Source organism: Portunus trituberculatus, chromosome 34 (assembly GCF_017591435.1).
Source record: "Portunus trituberculatus isolate SZX2019 chromosome 34, ASM1759143v1, whole genome shotgun sequence".
Taxonomy (NCBI): Eukaryota; Metazoa; Arthropoda; class Malacostraca; order Decapoda; family Portunidae; genus Portunus; species Portunus trituberculatus.
Window position 1 is genome coordinate 4,546,817 of NC_059288.1, and position 17,143 is coordinate 4,563,959.

General features: G+C 42.4%; 2 protein-coding genes across 6 annotated transcripts in view; both read left to right on the plus strand.

The window, feature by feature from the left end:
* The window catches only part of LOC123512767 (cationic amino acid transporter 2, vacuolar-like), a 22,776-nt gene extending 12,872 nt beyond the window's left edge, over positions 1–9,904 (plus strand). Inside the window, 9 exon segments of the mRNA XM_045269344.1 lie at positions 816–965; positions 1,385–1,522; positions 2,047–2,228; positions 5,063–5,147; positions 5,369–5,569; positions 6,036–6,221; positions 6,613–7,201; positions 8,606–8,689; positions 8,692–9,904. Of these exon segments, the coding sequence (XP_045125279.1) occupies positions 816–965; positions 1,385–1,522; positions 2,047–2,228; positions 5,063–5,147; positions 5,369–5,569; positions 6,036–6,221; positions 6,613–7,201; positions 8,606–8,689; positions 8,692–8,840 (1,764 nt within the window). The 3' untranslated portion in view covers positions 8,841–9,904.
* Positions 9,905–11,694: 1,790 nt separating this feature from the next.
* On the plus strand, positions 11,695–15,779 carry LOC123512787 (deoxynucleoside kinase-like). Of its 5 annotated transcripts, none has more exons than XM_045269370.1 (7): positions 11,701–12,021; positions 12,893–13,097; positions 13,258–13,380; positions 13,819–13,997; positions 14,117–14,235; positions 14,538–14,632; positions 14,811–15,779. In XM_045269370.1, the coding sequence occupies exons 1-7, from the start codon at positions 11,930–11,932 to the stop codon at positions 14,961–14,963; spliced, it is 966 nt and encodes a 321-aa protein (XP_045125305.1). In that variant the 5' UTR covers positions 11,701–11,929; the 3' UTR covers positions 14,964–15,779. The 5 variants fall into 5 exon arrangements, with proteins under 5 accessions (XP_045125309.1, XP_045125305.1, XP_045125306.1 ...); XM_045269371.1 differs by having other exon boundaries at positions 12,905–13,097; XM_045269373.1 differs by lacking the exon at positions 11,701–12,021 and adding an exon at positions 12,130–12,316.
* The last annotated feature ends 1,364 nt before the right edge of the window (positions 15,780–17,143 follow it).

Sequence of the window (17,143 nt, forward strand, 5' to 3'; positions counted from 1 at the left end):
CATATGACAATAAAAATTATGAATAAAAACAATAACAACCATAACTAAAAAAAATCACGTCTAAATAGATTTACATAAAAGTCAATATAGAGAGAGAGAGCTGAGAACACTGCCATTAGTTACAAAAACACTACAAAATTTATTTAAACTGTAGAATTCCAACATTTTTGTCTTCCTCCTTCTTTTCCTCCACCTGCAAAGTCTTCCACGATAGGTTACATAAGAGTCAATATAGAGAGCGAAGAACACTGCCATTAGTTACAAAAACACTATACAACTCATTTAAATTGTAGAATACCAACACTTTTCACTTCCTCCTCCCCTTCCTTCCTTCTTCACCAGCGAAGCCTTCCACTACGGATTACCTACATAAAAATCAATTAAGAGAGCGAAGAACATTCCCATTAGTTACAAAAACATTACACAACTTATTTAAGCTGTAGAATACCATCGCTTTTCTCCTCTTCCTCCTCCTCCTCCACGATAGATTACCTGTAAAAGAATCAGTAGAGAGCTAAGGACACTCCCATTACTTACTTGCAAAAAGATCAATATAGAGAGAACTTCCATTAGACACCTCCATTAGATACAAAAACACTATAGCAAAACTGATTTAAACTGTAAAATACCAACACTTTTCTTCTTCCTCCTCTTGCTGCGAAGTCCTCCACCATAGATTACCTGCATAAAAATCAATATAGAGAGCTAAAAATACTCCCTTTACTCGTACTTACAAAAAAACACTACAACAAAATTAAACTATAGAATACCAACACTTTTCTCTTCCTCCTCCTCCTCCTTCTCCACCTGCGAAGTCCTCCACGATGGATTACCTGTGTGGAGGGAAGGTGGAGAGGTGGGTGGGGAGTAACCTGGGCCACCTGCCTGTCACTCACGAGGCTCCTGACTTCATTGCTGCCGGGGCCTGTCTGTCTGTTGCTGTCATCCTGGCTCTCGGCTTGGAGGTGGGTGTCTGAATGTCTGTCTGTCTCTGTTTGTTAGTTTGTTTATTTGGTTGTTTGTTTTGTTTATTTGGCTGTTTCTTTTGTTTTTGTAGGTTTTGCTGTATTTGTCTATGTTTTTGTGTCTGTATGTATGTTTGTTTGTTTGTATGTGTGCTTGCCTGGCTGTCTGTTTGTCGTATTTTGTTTGTGTGGGTTTTCTTGTGTTTTTTGTAATTTGTCTGTGCTTGTTTGTCTGTATGTTTGGCTGTCTGTTTGTTCGTCGAGTTATTTAGTTATTTTTCCATGTTTGATTGTCTTCCCGTTTTTTTTTTTTTTTTTTTTTTTCTAGTTATTTTAAAGTTTTTGGTGTTTTTAATATATTTTGTCTTTTTTTTTTTTCTCTCTCTCTCTCTCTCTCTCTCTCTCTCTCTCTCTCTCAGCAAGCCGGGTTCCTGCGAGCTGTCATGAGTGGCGTGACCGTCCTGTGTCTCCTCTTCTTCTTCATCGTAGGAGGGACACACACAGAGAAGGACCCAGCTCACCTACAGACTGCCTTTACTTCACTCGGCTCCTCTGAGGTAAGAATACGCCTACGTCTCCTCCTCCTCCTCCTCCTCCTCCTCCTCCTCCTCCTCCTCCTCCTCCTCTTGGTATCGAAAAGTAATCATTGAGACGAGGTGCAGATTGAGTGACGATTGGATGTAAGGTGAGATGGAATAAGGAAGGACTTGTTGACTGGCAATGACTGGCTCTTTCCCGTCTGTCTGTCTGTCTGTGTGTTTGTTACCCTTCCGTCGTTCGTTTGGTATTTGTCTCTGGTCTCTCTCTCTCTCTCTCTCTCTCTCTCTCTCTCTCTCTCTCTCTCTCTCTCTCTCTGAAGTGTCGTTTTAGTTCCTCATTTAAGCATTAGTCGTTCTTTTTTATATTATTTGGGTATTTTTTGATGCTCCTCACATATAAATTTCTAAAACCCCAGCAGGAATTACTTTTACATGTGAGTAAGTAAAGGCATGGAAACCTGATAAGAAAAGAACCACGCACTGAATCCATCCCTTTGTGACTTGAGTTTAGCTAACCACCACCACCACCACCACCACCACAGCTGTTGGCGGGGGCTGCCGTGTGCATGGTTGTGTACGGGAGTTTCTACGAGGCGGGGCGTCTGGTCAAGTGTCAGAGGCGAGTCCACCGCGTGCTGCCCCTAGTGGTCTCTGTGTCCACCGGTACCTCCTTCCTCGCCTTCTTCGTGCTGGGCATCGTTCTCACCCTCATGACTGGGAACGTGTAAGTGTGTGTGTGTGTGTGTGTGTGTGTGTGTGTGTGTGTGTGTGTGTGTGTGTGTGTGTGTGATATAAGCTCTCTCTCTCTCTCTCTCTCTCTCTCTCTCTCTCTCTCTCTCTCTCTCTCTCTCTCTCTCTCTCTCTCATAACTTGCACATGCAGGTCAGGTCAGTATAACACACACACACACACACACACACACACACACACACACACACACACACACACACACACACACACACACACACGGACGCGCACACACACACATACTGCATCGCCATCTATATGTACAATGAAAGAAAGATAACACACACACACACACACACACACACACACACACACACACACTAACACCATTTATACATGGAAAAACAAGGCAACAACACACACACACACACACACACACACACACACACACACACACACACACACACTTTAACACCATTTATACAAGGAAAAACAAGGCAACACACACACACACACACACACACACACACACACACACACACACACACACACACACACACTGTAGCTCAGTGGTTAGAGCGCTGGCTTCACAAGCCAGAGGACTGGGGTTCGATTCCTCGGCCGGGTGGAGATATTTGGGTGTGTCTCCTTTCACGTGTAGGTGCTGTTCACCTAGCAGTGAGTAGGTACGGGATGTAAATCGAGGAGTTGTGACCTTGTTGTCCCGGTGTGTGGTGTGTGCCTGGTCTCAGGCCTAGCCCAAGATCGGAAATAATGAGCTCTGAGCTCGTTCCGTAGGGTAACGTCTGGCTGTCTCGTCAAAAGACTGCAGCAGATCAAACAGTGAATTACACACACACACACACACACACACTTTAACACCATTTATACAAGGAAAAACAAGGCAACACACACACACACACACACACACACACACACACACACACACACACACACACCACTCCGGGAGGGAGCAAGGTCTGGGTCCAGCCAGCGGGGCTCACCGTTGATGACGTCACATATTTACGATAGTTCGTTATGTAAATCATTTTGAAAATGACAATTTGCAAAAGGGCAGCTGGACACGAATGCTTTATAAATTATCAACTGTCATAATCTTGAACAGATTTTTTGAGGATAAAAATATTACTTGGCTGAGTACTAATATAAATATTTCAAGGGATACTTAAAAAAAAGTGTTCCAACTTTGACACGCTTAAAAATAATTCAAAAGCTGACACATCTCAATCAACAGGATAGCGAACACTCTTCAAAAATTAGCGCAACCTTTAGAAATTATCAGGACCTTTATACGGGGCGAAATAAAAAAAAAAAATTTATAAGGAAGTTTTTTTTCAAATTTAACAGGGTACAAATCAGTCTTAACGTCCACATCCCTAGCTCATTAGGAGCCCAACACACTTTTACAGTCATAAACTATTGTTTGAAACCACAAGCACTTCATTACAGGCTCTGTAAGAAATCATCAATGGCGAGTTGGAAAATTTTCAAAGGAAACTGGGCTCATATCTACGCCATAAACCACCCAGACGCATGGAAAACACTTAAACCATCACTAAATATCTTTGAAAACCACTAAAGGTAACTCAGAAGCCAAAATAAATTACCCATGAGAATTAGAAAAATAATGTTTGAAATGGACAGGTTGGCCAATCAGCGGCGGAGGTTGATGACGTCACAACATGGCCGCCCATGACTTCACCTCCTCAGCCTCTTGGCCTCCATCGGCCTTCATGACACGCAAAACCAGCCAAGGAAGATATATTTGAACAGGACATGAAAAACTATAGGCCTGCAGCTCCTCTTTGTGACATGTCTGGCGTATAATGAATGAGTGAGGAGGCAAATAATGGCCAAGAGATTGGCACCGCTCTGTCGTTAGTTTCCTTATTTATATTATTATTTACTCGTTAATTTCGGGGTTAACATTGTGTGCAGGTGTTAGTTCACCGATATGGTGTCCTGTGGAGGTTGGGACAGTCGAGTTGGCGATAGTTAGGGACGAGTAGGAAAGGTGAAGTATTGGGCCATATATAATCAACTGATTTGAGCGGGTGAGTTCCTAATATATTTGCCTTGTTTACTTATCTATCATGGTTAATATGTTGTTGTTTCGTCCTGAAGGTTACGAACGTTAAGTTATGACATAGTAGCACAGTGAAATAATGCGTTACACTAATATATCATAGTATGTGGTGAACTGTCTGGCGGCTGGCTATCCTTGTCACCAGCAGGCACCCACACCTAACATTCACACTCACTGCCTTGTGCCTTCAACAATGTATAAATAGTTTACCTTTGTTTACTGAGAGGCTAAAAAGACGCTGTTCTTTTCGGTAGTATCAGTATTTTGTTGTTCACTGTCACCGCCTCCATATCCAACACAGTAAACAAACTCAAGGTGACTGATGAGTCTGACTGGCGCGCGGCGGAGGCGAACCTATGGTGGCCACCACAACGGGGCGCTGGTGTCGCAGTCCCACCAACACGCAGATTAATTTGCCAGAATCAACATGAGTGTGATCATGTCAATATGAAAATGATGTGATGTAATTTGCTAACGTTATGTTATGATGTGATGAAGGAAGTATTAGGGGCATGTGGTGAAGTGTTGCGGAAGGGATGTAGTGAGGAAGATGAAATTAAAAAAGCTGGCTTATGGTACACGTCAGAGGCAGCTCTATTCAATGACAGGTTCCATGGAAAAAAAGATGAGATGTCACTTTTGTTAGAAATATACGTAGTAGAAAGCTGCTTTAAGTACATAAATTAAACTTTTAAGTAAAAAGATAAAAATAACCTTTTTTTTCTCTCATTTCCTCCCTTATGCTTCTTTGGCCACCTCTGCAGGATCCCGCCTGAGGGTGCGCCGCTCATCCAGGCCATGGAGCGCCGGGACGTGAGCTGGGCACGGCTGGTACTTGGCTGCTTCCAGGTGTGTGTGTGTGTGTGAGAGAGAGAGAGAGAGAGAGAGAGAGAAAAAGAGAGACATTTACCCACATATTCACTTGTACATATTTACCTGTGTATATGTTTTATAGATTATATTGTACCTTGCTGTGATCAATAAACTATAACCAACCAATCTATCATATACATCCATCACATCACCACCTGCCCTTTCCTATCTGTTCTCACCTGGCCTTTCTCCTTCAGGTAGTAATGCTGTGTCTGTCTTTAGTTGAGGCTGCCACGCCACTATCCCGCCAGCTGGTGTCCTTAGCATCAGACGGCCTCCTGCCCCCTTTCCTGGCTGCTCAGTGCCCCAGGACCAGCGCCCACGTACACGCTCACCTGATGGGAGGCTTCTTGGCTGCTGTTCTTGCCCTTACTCTCAATCATGTCCTCCTCTTGCAGGTGAGGGAGGGTGAAGAAGGGGTGAGGTAGTGACATATAGAGTGGTAGTGATGAGAGAAAGAATGTTAAGTTGTAGATGAGAGTGAGAGGGCAAGTGTCAGAGAAGTCAAGTGACAGATGGAGTGGTAGGGATGAGGAGAGAGGAAGAATGTAAATTGTTGGTGGAGTGAGAGTGTGAAGGTCAAGTAGAACAGAGTGAAGGAGAGAGACAGAAATACTGATAGATAGAATATTAATAGAGATTAGTTGAGAGAAGACAGAGAGTGAGTGTAGTGACAGACAGACAGTGAGAGTATAGACAAGTAGACAAGTAGTTAGAAATGGAAACTAAGAAAAATAACTAAACCAAGAAAACACACACACACACACACACACACACACACACACACACACACACACACACACACACACACACACACACACACACTTCACTATATACATAATATCCTCTCACCCTCTTGTACAGGTACTTGCCACATGCATGCTGGTGGTGCATGTGGTAGTGGTGGTGACAGTGTTGTATAGGCGCCACCGCTGTTCCTACGCTGGTCTGTGCTGTGTGGCTGTGACCCCATCCTCACGCGCCCCCCTTGGCTACCTCCACCTCGCCCCACGCAGCTCCCGCCAGGAGAGGACCTTTCATTTCCTGAAGGTGTGGGGGAGAGAGAGAGAGAGAGAGAGAGAGAGAGAGACTTGTGTGTTAAGATTAATGAATGCAAGGATGATTATAATCAGAAGAAGGAGAAAGGAGAGGTACGAGTTAAAGGAAGAAATTAAAAAGTGTAAGAGGAGAGAGAAGTTGAGGAGGAGGAGAAAGATGATAAGGAGGAAGATGAGGTTGAGGAGGAAGAAGAAGAGAAGAGTGAGTGTTTCAGTATCATCTTACAATCAGCAGAACAAGGAGGAGGAGGAGGAGGAAGAGAGGTCAAGAAGTAGGAGGGGGGGAGGAGGAGGAGGGTAGATCATGTGCTTGACCGTCTTGCATAAAAAAATTGAACCAAACCAAACCAGACTTGACCTATCCTACACTAACCTCTCCCTAGGATGGTCTGCGAGTTCTCCCTAAGCAGCTTGGGCCGAGGCAGCAGGAGGGACAGCAGGAGGAACCAAATGAGGCAGACACCCACGACACCTCACACCTTCTTGGTAACGAATATGAACCACCTGAGTCACCTGTAGCAAAGGAGGAGGAGGAGGAGGAAGAGGAGACCAAGGAGGAGGAGGAGGAGGAAGAGGAGGAGGACGTGGAGGCAGCAGTTCGTGAGTACAGGGAGAAGGTGCAAGTTGCTACTCTTGATGGGGGAAACATTCAGATCCCTCCCACTCCCGACTCTGCTCGCCGTGCCCTTCTACTAGTGGGTGTGGTCTTAGCCTCCCTCACCACAGCTGCCCTTATGGCTATCTACACCCACACCAGGCAGTGGGCAGCAGTGGGCATGGGCGTGTGTCTCCTGGTGGCTCTTGTATCAGTGGGTGTTCTGTCGCGTCAGCCTGCCCACCCTCCCACCCGTGCTGCCTTCAGGGTCCCTGCTCCTCCCTGGCTGCCTGCTGCCGCCCTCCTGCTCAATGTGACTCTACTGATGCAGGTTCTGGGACATACCTGGCCCCTGCTGGTGATGGTTGGGCCTGCAGGTGTGTATGTGTGTGTGTGTGTGTGTGTGTGTGTGTGTGTGTGTGTGTGTGTGTGTGTGTGTGTGTGTGTATTTACCTAGTTGTATTTTCCTAGTTGCAGTTTTACAGGGCCTGGGCTTTTACGTTCGTGTGTGTAATTCACGTCGGTCACCTGCTGGTCACCCAGCCAGTCTTCCACATTACGGAGTGAGCTCAGAGCTCATAGACCGATCTTCGGGTAGGACTGAGACCACAACACACTCCACACACCGGGAAAGCGAGGCCACAACCCCTCGAGTTACATCCCGTACCTATTTTACTGCTAGGTGAACAGGGGCCACACATTAAGAGGCTTGCCCATTTGCCTGGCCGCTTACCAGGACTCGAACCTGGGCCTCTCGATTGTGAGTCGAGCGTGCTAACCACTACACTACGCTGTGTGTATTTACCTAGTTATAGTTTTACAGGGCCTGGGCTTTATGCTTGTGTGGCCCCGTCTCCATATCTACACTTATCCAATTTCTCTTTAAAACTATGCACACTCGTTGCTGACACCACTTCCTCACTCAAACTGTTCTAAGTCTCAACACATCTTTCTGGGAAACTATATTTTTTAACATCTCTCAGATGTGTGTGTGTGTGGTTTTTTTTTTTTTTTTTTTTTTTAAGTAGTAGTTATATAGTAATATATAGTAATATAGTAGTATGTAGAAGTGATAGTATCATTGTTATTATCATTATTGTTGTTATTAAAAGTCACAGTAATTGTAGTAATAGTAGTAGTAATAGTAGTAGTAGAAGTAGTAGTAATAGTAGTAATAGTAGTAATAATAGTAGTATTAGTAGTAGTAGTAGTAGTAATAGTAGTAAAGGTAATGATAGCAGTAATAATAGCTGTAGTAGTAGCTAGTAATAATAGTGATAAGAATAGTAATGATTATAATGAATAAATTAGAGAGAGAGAGAGAGAGAGAGAGAGAGAGAGAGAGAGAGAGAGAGAGAGAGAGAGGAACTGTCAGTCTCCCAGTGATAAATGGGGAGCATTTAACTAATTGTTGTGTTTGTGTGTTCGTCTGTCTGTCTGTGTGTCACTCATCTGGATAGCCTGTCTGTACGTCTGTGTGTGTGTCAGCACCTGTATGTGTATGTATATATGCATGGATGTATACCCTGAATAATGTATAAATGTATTGATGTATTTATCACTCCTCAAAAGTGCATGTGTCAGTCTGTGTGTATATATATATGTATGTATGTATACATATGTATCCTGACTAATGTATAAATGTATTGATGTTTGTCTATACCATCCAGAAAGGTATGTATATTGATGTTTCTGTCAGTCTGTCTGTCTGTATGCATGTATATATGTATGTATGTATGTCTGTCTGCATGTATATGTATTCACCACCCTTCTAATTCCAGGTATAGCTTGGTATCTTCTATATGGGATGAGACACAGTCAGCTGGGATCACCTGGGGCATTAGGGGTGGGGGTGACAAGGGTCCAGGTGGTGAGACCATACGCCTGCAGCCCCTTACTCCTCCCCCCCTCACACCTACCCCTCTGCAAGCCCCCCAACGCCCCTCCATCCTACCCCGCCCTCACCAGAATTATGCGCGCCTTACACAGGTAGATACAGTACTAATTAGCAGGTGAGGTTAGGTTAGCTTACATTTTGGTAGTGAAAAGTGAGGTCAGGTCAAGTTATGTAGCAAAATGGTCAAGTTAGGTCAAATCATGTAGCAAAAAGTGGGGTTAGGTTATGTCAGGTGAAATTGGGTTAGGCTATACCAGGTGAAGTCAGGCTATGTGGTCAGGTTAGGTAAAGCCCGTTGAGGTCAGATTAGGTAATTTTTCATGCTAGATAATGCCAGGTGGTCATGCTATAGGTAAAGTCAGATGGTCCATTAGGTAAGGCCAGGTTAGATCAAGTTAGGAGATGTCAGGTGCAGTCAGTGTGAGATCAGGCTAGGTAATGTCAGGTGATCAGGGTAGGTAATGCCAGGTGAGGTCAGGTGGAGCAAATTGACCTCAAGCACACCTTAACTCTGCCCTGCCTTGAGAAGTTGTTAATATCTAATGTTAATTGTTAGTGTGGAGTTGAAAGGGATGATTTTTCTTGTCAATTACTTTTTTTTATTGATACAGTAAATATTTTTTTTTCATTTCTTTATCTGTACATTTGTTTACTAATTTACTCATAATTGTTTTGATGTTTTTTCAAATTTGTTTATATATTTATTTGCTTACTTTTGACAACAATTATATACTAGTTTATTTATTGAATTATTTACTTAATTGTCTGTATACTATTTACTCATTCATTGTCTATATACTACTTACTCATTCATCAGTTATACACCAATTTACTAATTCATGGTTACTTATTGTGTCATCTATTCACTCCTTTATTTCTGCTTATCTTTTCACATTTATTTTGTCATTTATTCATTCATCTATCTCTTTCCTTATTTCTTCATGTTTATTTACTTACATATCACTTATTTATTTATTTTCTCTTCATTTCTTTGTTTACATCTTGCCATTGGTAGATGCAGAGCTGCTTGTCCTGACGAGGGTGGGAGTGGTGCAGGAGTTTGTTTGTTAATAGAGGGCGCACTAGAGCACACCACATGCCTCGCTCCTTCCTATACATACTGTTATTGTTGTTGTTAAGTCCATGTACCGCTTCTTGTTATGGCAGTAAAATTATAACTTTTCCTTGTGTTTTATTCCACTGTTGACAAGAATGATTGTAACTTTATTTTCAAGGACTTTTCCATTTCTAGTGACTTATATACCAAGCTAATGTGTGCACACCAGGGCACCAAATTTTGAAGGCAATGGAAATACTTCTATATAGAGGCTGATTGATCCTCATTTGGGGGCCATTATGTCCACACCAACCATCTGCTAATTAAGGGCCTTCAGTTTTAGCATGTGTCAGGATGTGCTACAGTTTTTCTTTCCAGTCTAACAAAATTTAACACACCTATCTTAATACTTAGCCAATAAACTTTTCTGTAATTTTAGTATGTAATCTTAGTAATTGCCATGTGAGGTCCTCTGCTGTAGTCATGAATATCCTTACCTAAAATACATTGCTTTTCTGTTCCCTGATGAATATGATCTCTTTGAAATGGCACTCCTTCCTTTGTGTGCAAATAGCGCACAAAGTCTGGCTGGGTCAGCATCTATAGTAATGGTAAGTGTGCATTGTTGCAGTTCTGGCCAGCAGTGGTTGTGGATGAGGATACAGTGATAATGTTATGTGTGGGTTGATGTAAGAGTTGTGTCACCTGCAAGGTATTTTGGTGTTTCATGAAGTAGTTGGGATCACAGTATAATTTGCTTCCTATAAGGTATTTATTACTTGCACACAAGTGACATGTATGCTTCTCAATATTTGTGTCATGTATAAGGCAGTCAAAAGTGTAATGTTTTGGTGTTTTGAAAGGTGAAGTGATGTACCAGGTTCCCAACCAATGTTATTGGTAGATTAGGCTATGATGGCTTTACATTCAAGCTGGTATAAGAATTTTGACTTTTTTTTTTTTTGTCCAAGAAAGATAAGAATTTAATAATCTTGTATACTGCTGGACTCTGGAGGAAACACACTTTGACAAGATATTTTTGATGAGAGATTTGAAGTCACACCGGCCACAGCAGGATACAGATGAAAAAAAAATAAATAAATAAAAAAAAAAAATATATATATATATATATATATATATATATATATATATATATATATATATATATATATATATATATATATATATATATATATATATATATATATATATATATATATATATTATACTAATGCAGATCGACTGCATATGCATGTGCGGTACTAACACATGCCTGTGTAAGATGACCGCAAGCCTAGGCTGTTAGGGATACTCCTGCAAGATTTTTGCATCAATGCTTGCATCACATACGCGTAGGGTCGCGCAGGCCATTAGCGCGAGGCCAGGGAATTTTGTTCTACCATCACACGCAATGGGTCTCCTTTGATGACTGATACTACTACTACTACTAGACTACTACTTAACTAATATCGACTACTACATTTACTACCTACCAGTCTCTCACCACCAAAGGACACTGTGCGGTAGTGGAACAGACAAACAGGCTAGTGTTATCGTTCCAGTCGCGGCAAGTTCGCACTCTATACGCGAACGAGTGCAGCTTTTCCTGTCTTGCAGGAGCACCACCACCTAGTAGTAGTAGTAGTAGTAGTAGTAGTAGTAGTAGTAGTAGTAGTAGTAGTAGTAGTAGTAGTAGCAGCAGCAGCAGTAGTAGTAGTAGAAGTAAATAGTAGTAGTAGCAGTAGTAGAAGTGGAGATGGATTTCTTTCGTGGCCCAAATTAATATGGGTTCCATGTCAGCAGCAATTTCCACGACTCACACCCGTACAGGAGAGATGAGTCCACTGTCAGATTCCAGTTTTGTTGGTTTGAAAGTCCCTCCCTCAATACACATGTTTAGTCTCGAGTGTGCACGTTGCAAGGCGGAGCGCGTTGCGTCACCCAGCTGATAGCATGAGTAGTGTAGATATTTCAGCTGGGACTCGTCACTGCTTGTTGAATCCGAGGAAATCAATAAAACTTGACGTTGGCGTGGCAATCCCGTGTTCATTTGAGCAGGGCCACTGACGTGAGGGTGCACTGTGTAGGTACTGTGCGGTGTGGGAGCACAGGGGTCAGGATCAGCTGTGCGTAGATAGCGGCGATGCCCTCATGAAGTGGTGGTGGTGGTGGAGGGTCCTGCCTCCCCTGCCCCGGGGGTTGGCCGCTGCCCCGCTAGCCTTTATGAGAACAAGTAGTAGCAGGTGAGTATATATTAATGTTTATGTAGTGTATTGAGGTGAAGGTGCGTGTATGAGCTGCGGTGAGGAGGCTTAGAGAGGTGGAGGAAACGACAAAGCCATGGTGGTCATCTCGCCAATCGTGTCGCAGATAAGATATGGAGCGTTGCAGTAATGATTTTGGCGGGATTTTCAGGAGTTGCACCGTGCTAGCTAGCATCCTTTTTACATGGTGTGTATTGAGGTGTTTTGAGGCAATTCTTGGTTCCTTGACGTGTTCTTGAAGTTGCAGAGACTGGCAAGCTGACACAGAATCAAGGTACTGTTTTGTGTCGTTCAGACACGTCTCTAGGCTTAACAAACACAAGAAATATGAGCTGTTGCTTGTCTAATTGGAATATAAGTAATACTTAAGGCTTGGTTTGAATTTTATCATGCCTTTGAAAAGTAACATTGTACACACACAGTGTACTGAACCTTGCTTTGTGCTGCCTGGAGCTGTGGGGAAGGCTAGGCAGAGTTGGGAATGTAGTGTTGCAGGGCAAATTTTAACAAAAATACTGTTTGAGTATCAATTGAGTTTGAACTCCTGTCATTTTGATTAGATTAGACAATATTCACTTGTACTTTAGACATTTAGGGATTTGACAAGCCTGGGACCCAATATCTCTCTGACCGTTGGAAATTTTTTTGTCAGTTTTTTTTTTTTTTTTCTTTTCTTTTCACTCTCTATAGCTGGATATTAACTGCATATTGATATTTTGATGTATTCCTACCAGTCATAGAGAGCATTATGCAGCACATTCATTGTCAGTTTTGACTTGCTGTTGTAATAAAGGACATTTGGTATTTATGTAATAACCAAATTTGTAATAAATTAGCAATTGAAGTCCAGTTTTCTGCTCAGGATGAGTTCCAAGGTATCCTCCCTGTCCCCTGCAAAGGCCGTGGCAGAAAAAGAGCAGAAGCAGCGCAGGGACACCACTCCTGTCAAGAGGAAGCTGGACTGCTTGGCGTCAGCCAGCTCATCAAACCTTGGCCTGTCACTCCTCCCAGTGTCAAAACTCCTCAAGAAGAGCTTTAATCTCATTGCATCTGAGGTATTTACTTGTTTTGTTCTTGGTAACAGAGAAATGTCCTTCCAATCCAAGGAATAATCATTTGCTAGTGCAGGTATGAATGTCTCTTGTTAATGGATGCAACAACCTTAGAAAAATGTACTTTTCTGTAGAGTTAATGGCTACACCCCTTGCTCTTCAGGATGCATCTGATGAGAAGCCAAGGAGTTGTCCCTTTGTGGTGTCCATCGAGGGCAATATTGGTAGTGGCAAGTCCACTTTCCTGCAGCATTTTTCATCCATGCCTGGGGTGGACATACACCAGGTACTCATAGTCACACTCTCACCACCAACCATAGCATGATGGTGTAGGGATCAAACTGTCAGGATTGACTAGACTCCACCTAACTTGTGGTGACCATATGTGGCTTGACTGGTAAAATAGTCAGCACTCAGAGTGTTCTCTCTCAGGTTCATTCGCTGACTGCACTTCTTATATTACCTGAATGCATTAGTTAATTCCTTGATATGTCAGTAAAAGGTGAAGTTGCTACATTACCCTCATACTGAGTATCATTATTATCATCATCAGCAACAATATCACTTCCCATACAGAACTGTAAGATGAAATAGTCACTTGAAAATCTGGAAATGGATATTATACAAGCACACTCAAATGTCTGCAGTACTAGTTGTATGCTTATCTTTATTTCCTCATGTTGATTTTTAGGAACCAGATGTATTAATGATTACAAATTCCCAGGAACCCATTAACCTGTGGACCAACCTGGACGGTCACAACCTGCTGGACATGCTATACAAGGATCCACAGCGTTGGAGCTTCCTCTTCCAGTCTTATGTGCAGCTGACAAGGCTTAACATTCACCTGCAGCCCTCATCCTGCCTTGTCAAGCTGATTGAACGCTCCCTGCAGAATAACAGGTAAGTGTGGTGGTGCTGGTGGCAGTGCTACTGCTAGGATTAGGGAGTTAGAACACAGAGAGAGAGGAGGATGAGAGAGCAATATGTATGCATTTAAGCACTGTAATGTGCCTTTCCAGATACTGTTTCTTGGAGATCGGCCAGGACTGTGGACATCTGCAGGGGGCCGAGTACAGTGTTCTTTGCAAGTACTATGATCTGCTGCAGTCCAAGCTTGACATTGGCATTGATCTCATTGGTGAGTGTGATGGCCACTGGTGTGTTGTGGCTCACTCTTAAATTAGTTTTTTCTTGAAGCTTCTAATCAATTAGTTTAAGTGTAAGAAATGTAATTACTTTGCTACATGTTCCAGAACATTGAATGTTGGTTGGTTTTGTATAATGATTTGGTTTTTAAAATCTCCGGTAAGATAAGTTGGCTTGTGTTTGAGAAAGAGAAATGACAGGCAGGATGTTGGCCTCATAACTAGAGGACAGGAAAGGGAAAGGTGGAGACATTTTTGTCAGGCTTGGTCTTGATGTGCCTGTTCTGTGTTGCAGTGTACCTGAGGACCAGCCCGGAGGTGGTGCACGCCAGGATGCTAGAGAGAGGCCGCTCTGAAGAAGCCGACATTCCTCTTGACTACCTGAAGAAGGTGTGGTGGGACTGCCATGGATGAAACTTAGCATCATCTACATTTTTATTTCTTTGCTGATACCTACAAATATTCTTGCAGTAATCTATAAAGAAAAAATAATAATTGTCTAGATATCCGACTCCTGCAGTTTGAAGGTCATCGCCACATGACTCACCTCCTCTCTCTGTGTTGGCAGGTACACCAATATTATGACAGGTGGCTGCTGCATAAGGAGCCACACCCTCCCCCTGCCCCAGTGCTGGTGATTGATGCTAACCAGGCCCTGGAGGACGTTAAGAAGGAATATGAACTCCAGAAGGCAGTCATCATGGGGCAGAAGGCTGTGTGAGCTGATCAGGCTCACAACAGTCACATCTGTCAGTCATTTCTTTGTATTCAGCACTCGTATAGTTTTCCTGGAAAGTCACTGTGGAAGTACTTACTGAGTAATGACAATCCAATGGTACCAATGAGAGAGATGCTGGTATCACTTAATACAGCTTGTTATAGCTCCTCTCCCTCTCACCAAAAGCCAAAAAAAAGTACAGCCTTGCCACTTCGGTCATGAGTGTGTGTGTGTGTGTGTGTGTGTGTGTGTGTGTGTGTGTGTGTGTGTGTGTGTGTGTGTGTGTGTGTGTGTGTGTGTGTGTGTGTGTGTGTGAGAGAGATATTATGTTGGGAGAACTATTTTAATTCTATTTGTAAAGTGTGTATTGTGTGGGGGTCTTGTATTTTAGTTATGATATCTTTATCACGGAAATATTCTGCCTCTTAAGTGAGTATATGTGAGGGATTTTAAAATTATATATTGACCAGATAATACAATCTATGTCAAAACTTGTCACAATTTTATTTTTTATATTAAAGAATGAGCATCAAAGACATATACTGCATAGGCATGTAAGAAAACTTCTTGAGGTGTCTGACTCTTGAGGCAAGAACTCAACATTTTTATCTATATATTGTAATTGTTATGTACATATTTTGCATTAGTGATAAGACAAATTCCAAACTTGACAGTGACAGTGTACTTGTCATTGGTGGTCTCAGGTCAGTCAACCTGAGGGATACACTGCGAAGACAGAGGATTCATTGCCCCACCACCAGATGAATAGTAAATTTTGTACTTCTTTTATACTTTGAAAATGTATATATCAAAATGAAATTTGCTGCTTCCTTAACCTTCATGTCTTCACTAATTTATTTTTATTCCACAAATATCATATAAGCTTTAGTTGATAAAGAAGTGTGTTTGAATCTGTGTATGAAAGAAAGGAGTAAGAGAAGTCTGAAGGAAAGTAATACATGAACTGGAATAAAGTAGACCTGTATCTTAGTCATCTATTTGAGACTTAGAACCATCCATGCTGCATAGATAGATAGATAGATGCGACTACTTTGTATTTAAAGAAAGTAAAAGAAAAAAGTATGATGACCCTTATCCCAGTAATGCCAGTCTTCTCGGCACGTCAGCCATTAAGGCCATATATCTTCCAGCAGCAATCCTGTTATATATCAACGTCCAGCGAGACACTGGGTCCGTAGCTCTCTAAGGTACAGTTTCTATATATCAACTTACATACATTTCTTGAAAACGACCGGAAGGATGAACGAACTTTAGGAAAGGTTTAGAAACACTATGATGTCAGGAAATGCGCACGTATACTCTCCCAACAATTACCTTCTGATCTGTAAGTTCAATTGTACATAGCAAGACCTCCTGTCTCTTTCGCTCTATTCTAATTAAGACGAAAACCAAAGGGATTTGCTTCAGTTGCTCTCCTACTACGAAAAGCACGGATGGAGTGAAGTTGTATGAAAGAAGCCATTGCAATACACGTGGGGAAGCTGGGCATATATAGGTATGCCTGTGTGTAAAAGGCAATGGGCACTTCATGACATGGCACGCCACCCAATGTGATTCAAAGCAGGATAAACCACAGAAAGAAGTTATTATTTTGCAATGATTCAGATTCTCTCTCTCTCTCTCTTAATCTTTGAGGGGTGGGGAATAATCCTTTTAGTTCAAGTCTGCAGTGTAGCTTTTATTTATTAATCTATTAATGTTATCAAATCTTTTTATTTAATGTTTTTGTAACCTATAGCCATAGCTTCACATACATACGAGAGAGAGAGAGAGAGAGAGAGAGAGAGAGAGAGAGCACAACACATGGAGAATAAATACGTACTTGCATATAAAATAAACAAAATAAATAAAACAACACTGAGTTCGAGAAGGAAGAAACTTTCAAGAGAGAGAGAGAGAGAGAGAGAGAGAGGTAGAAAAGAGAAGGGGAGGCGAGGAGAGCGGCCTCACCACACACTCCACAGCGGCGCCACCTGGCAGATGAAAGTAAAACCACCATAGTAAACAAACTGGGGCCGCTCTCCTGCTGGCTGTCACACCATATTACACCCTCTGCCAGGTACGTGGTGCCCTGTTGGTGGTGGTATTGTAGGTGGCCTATGTGGTGTGTGGGCAGGCGTGTGATGAGGAGGGAACTGTAGAGTGTAAGGAATCCAAGACTC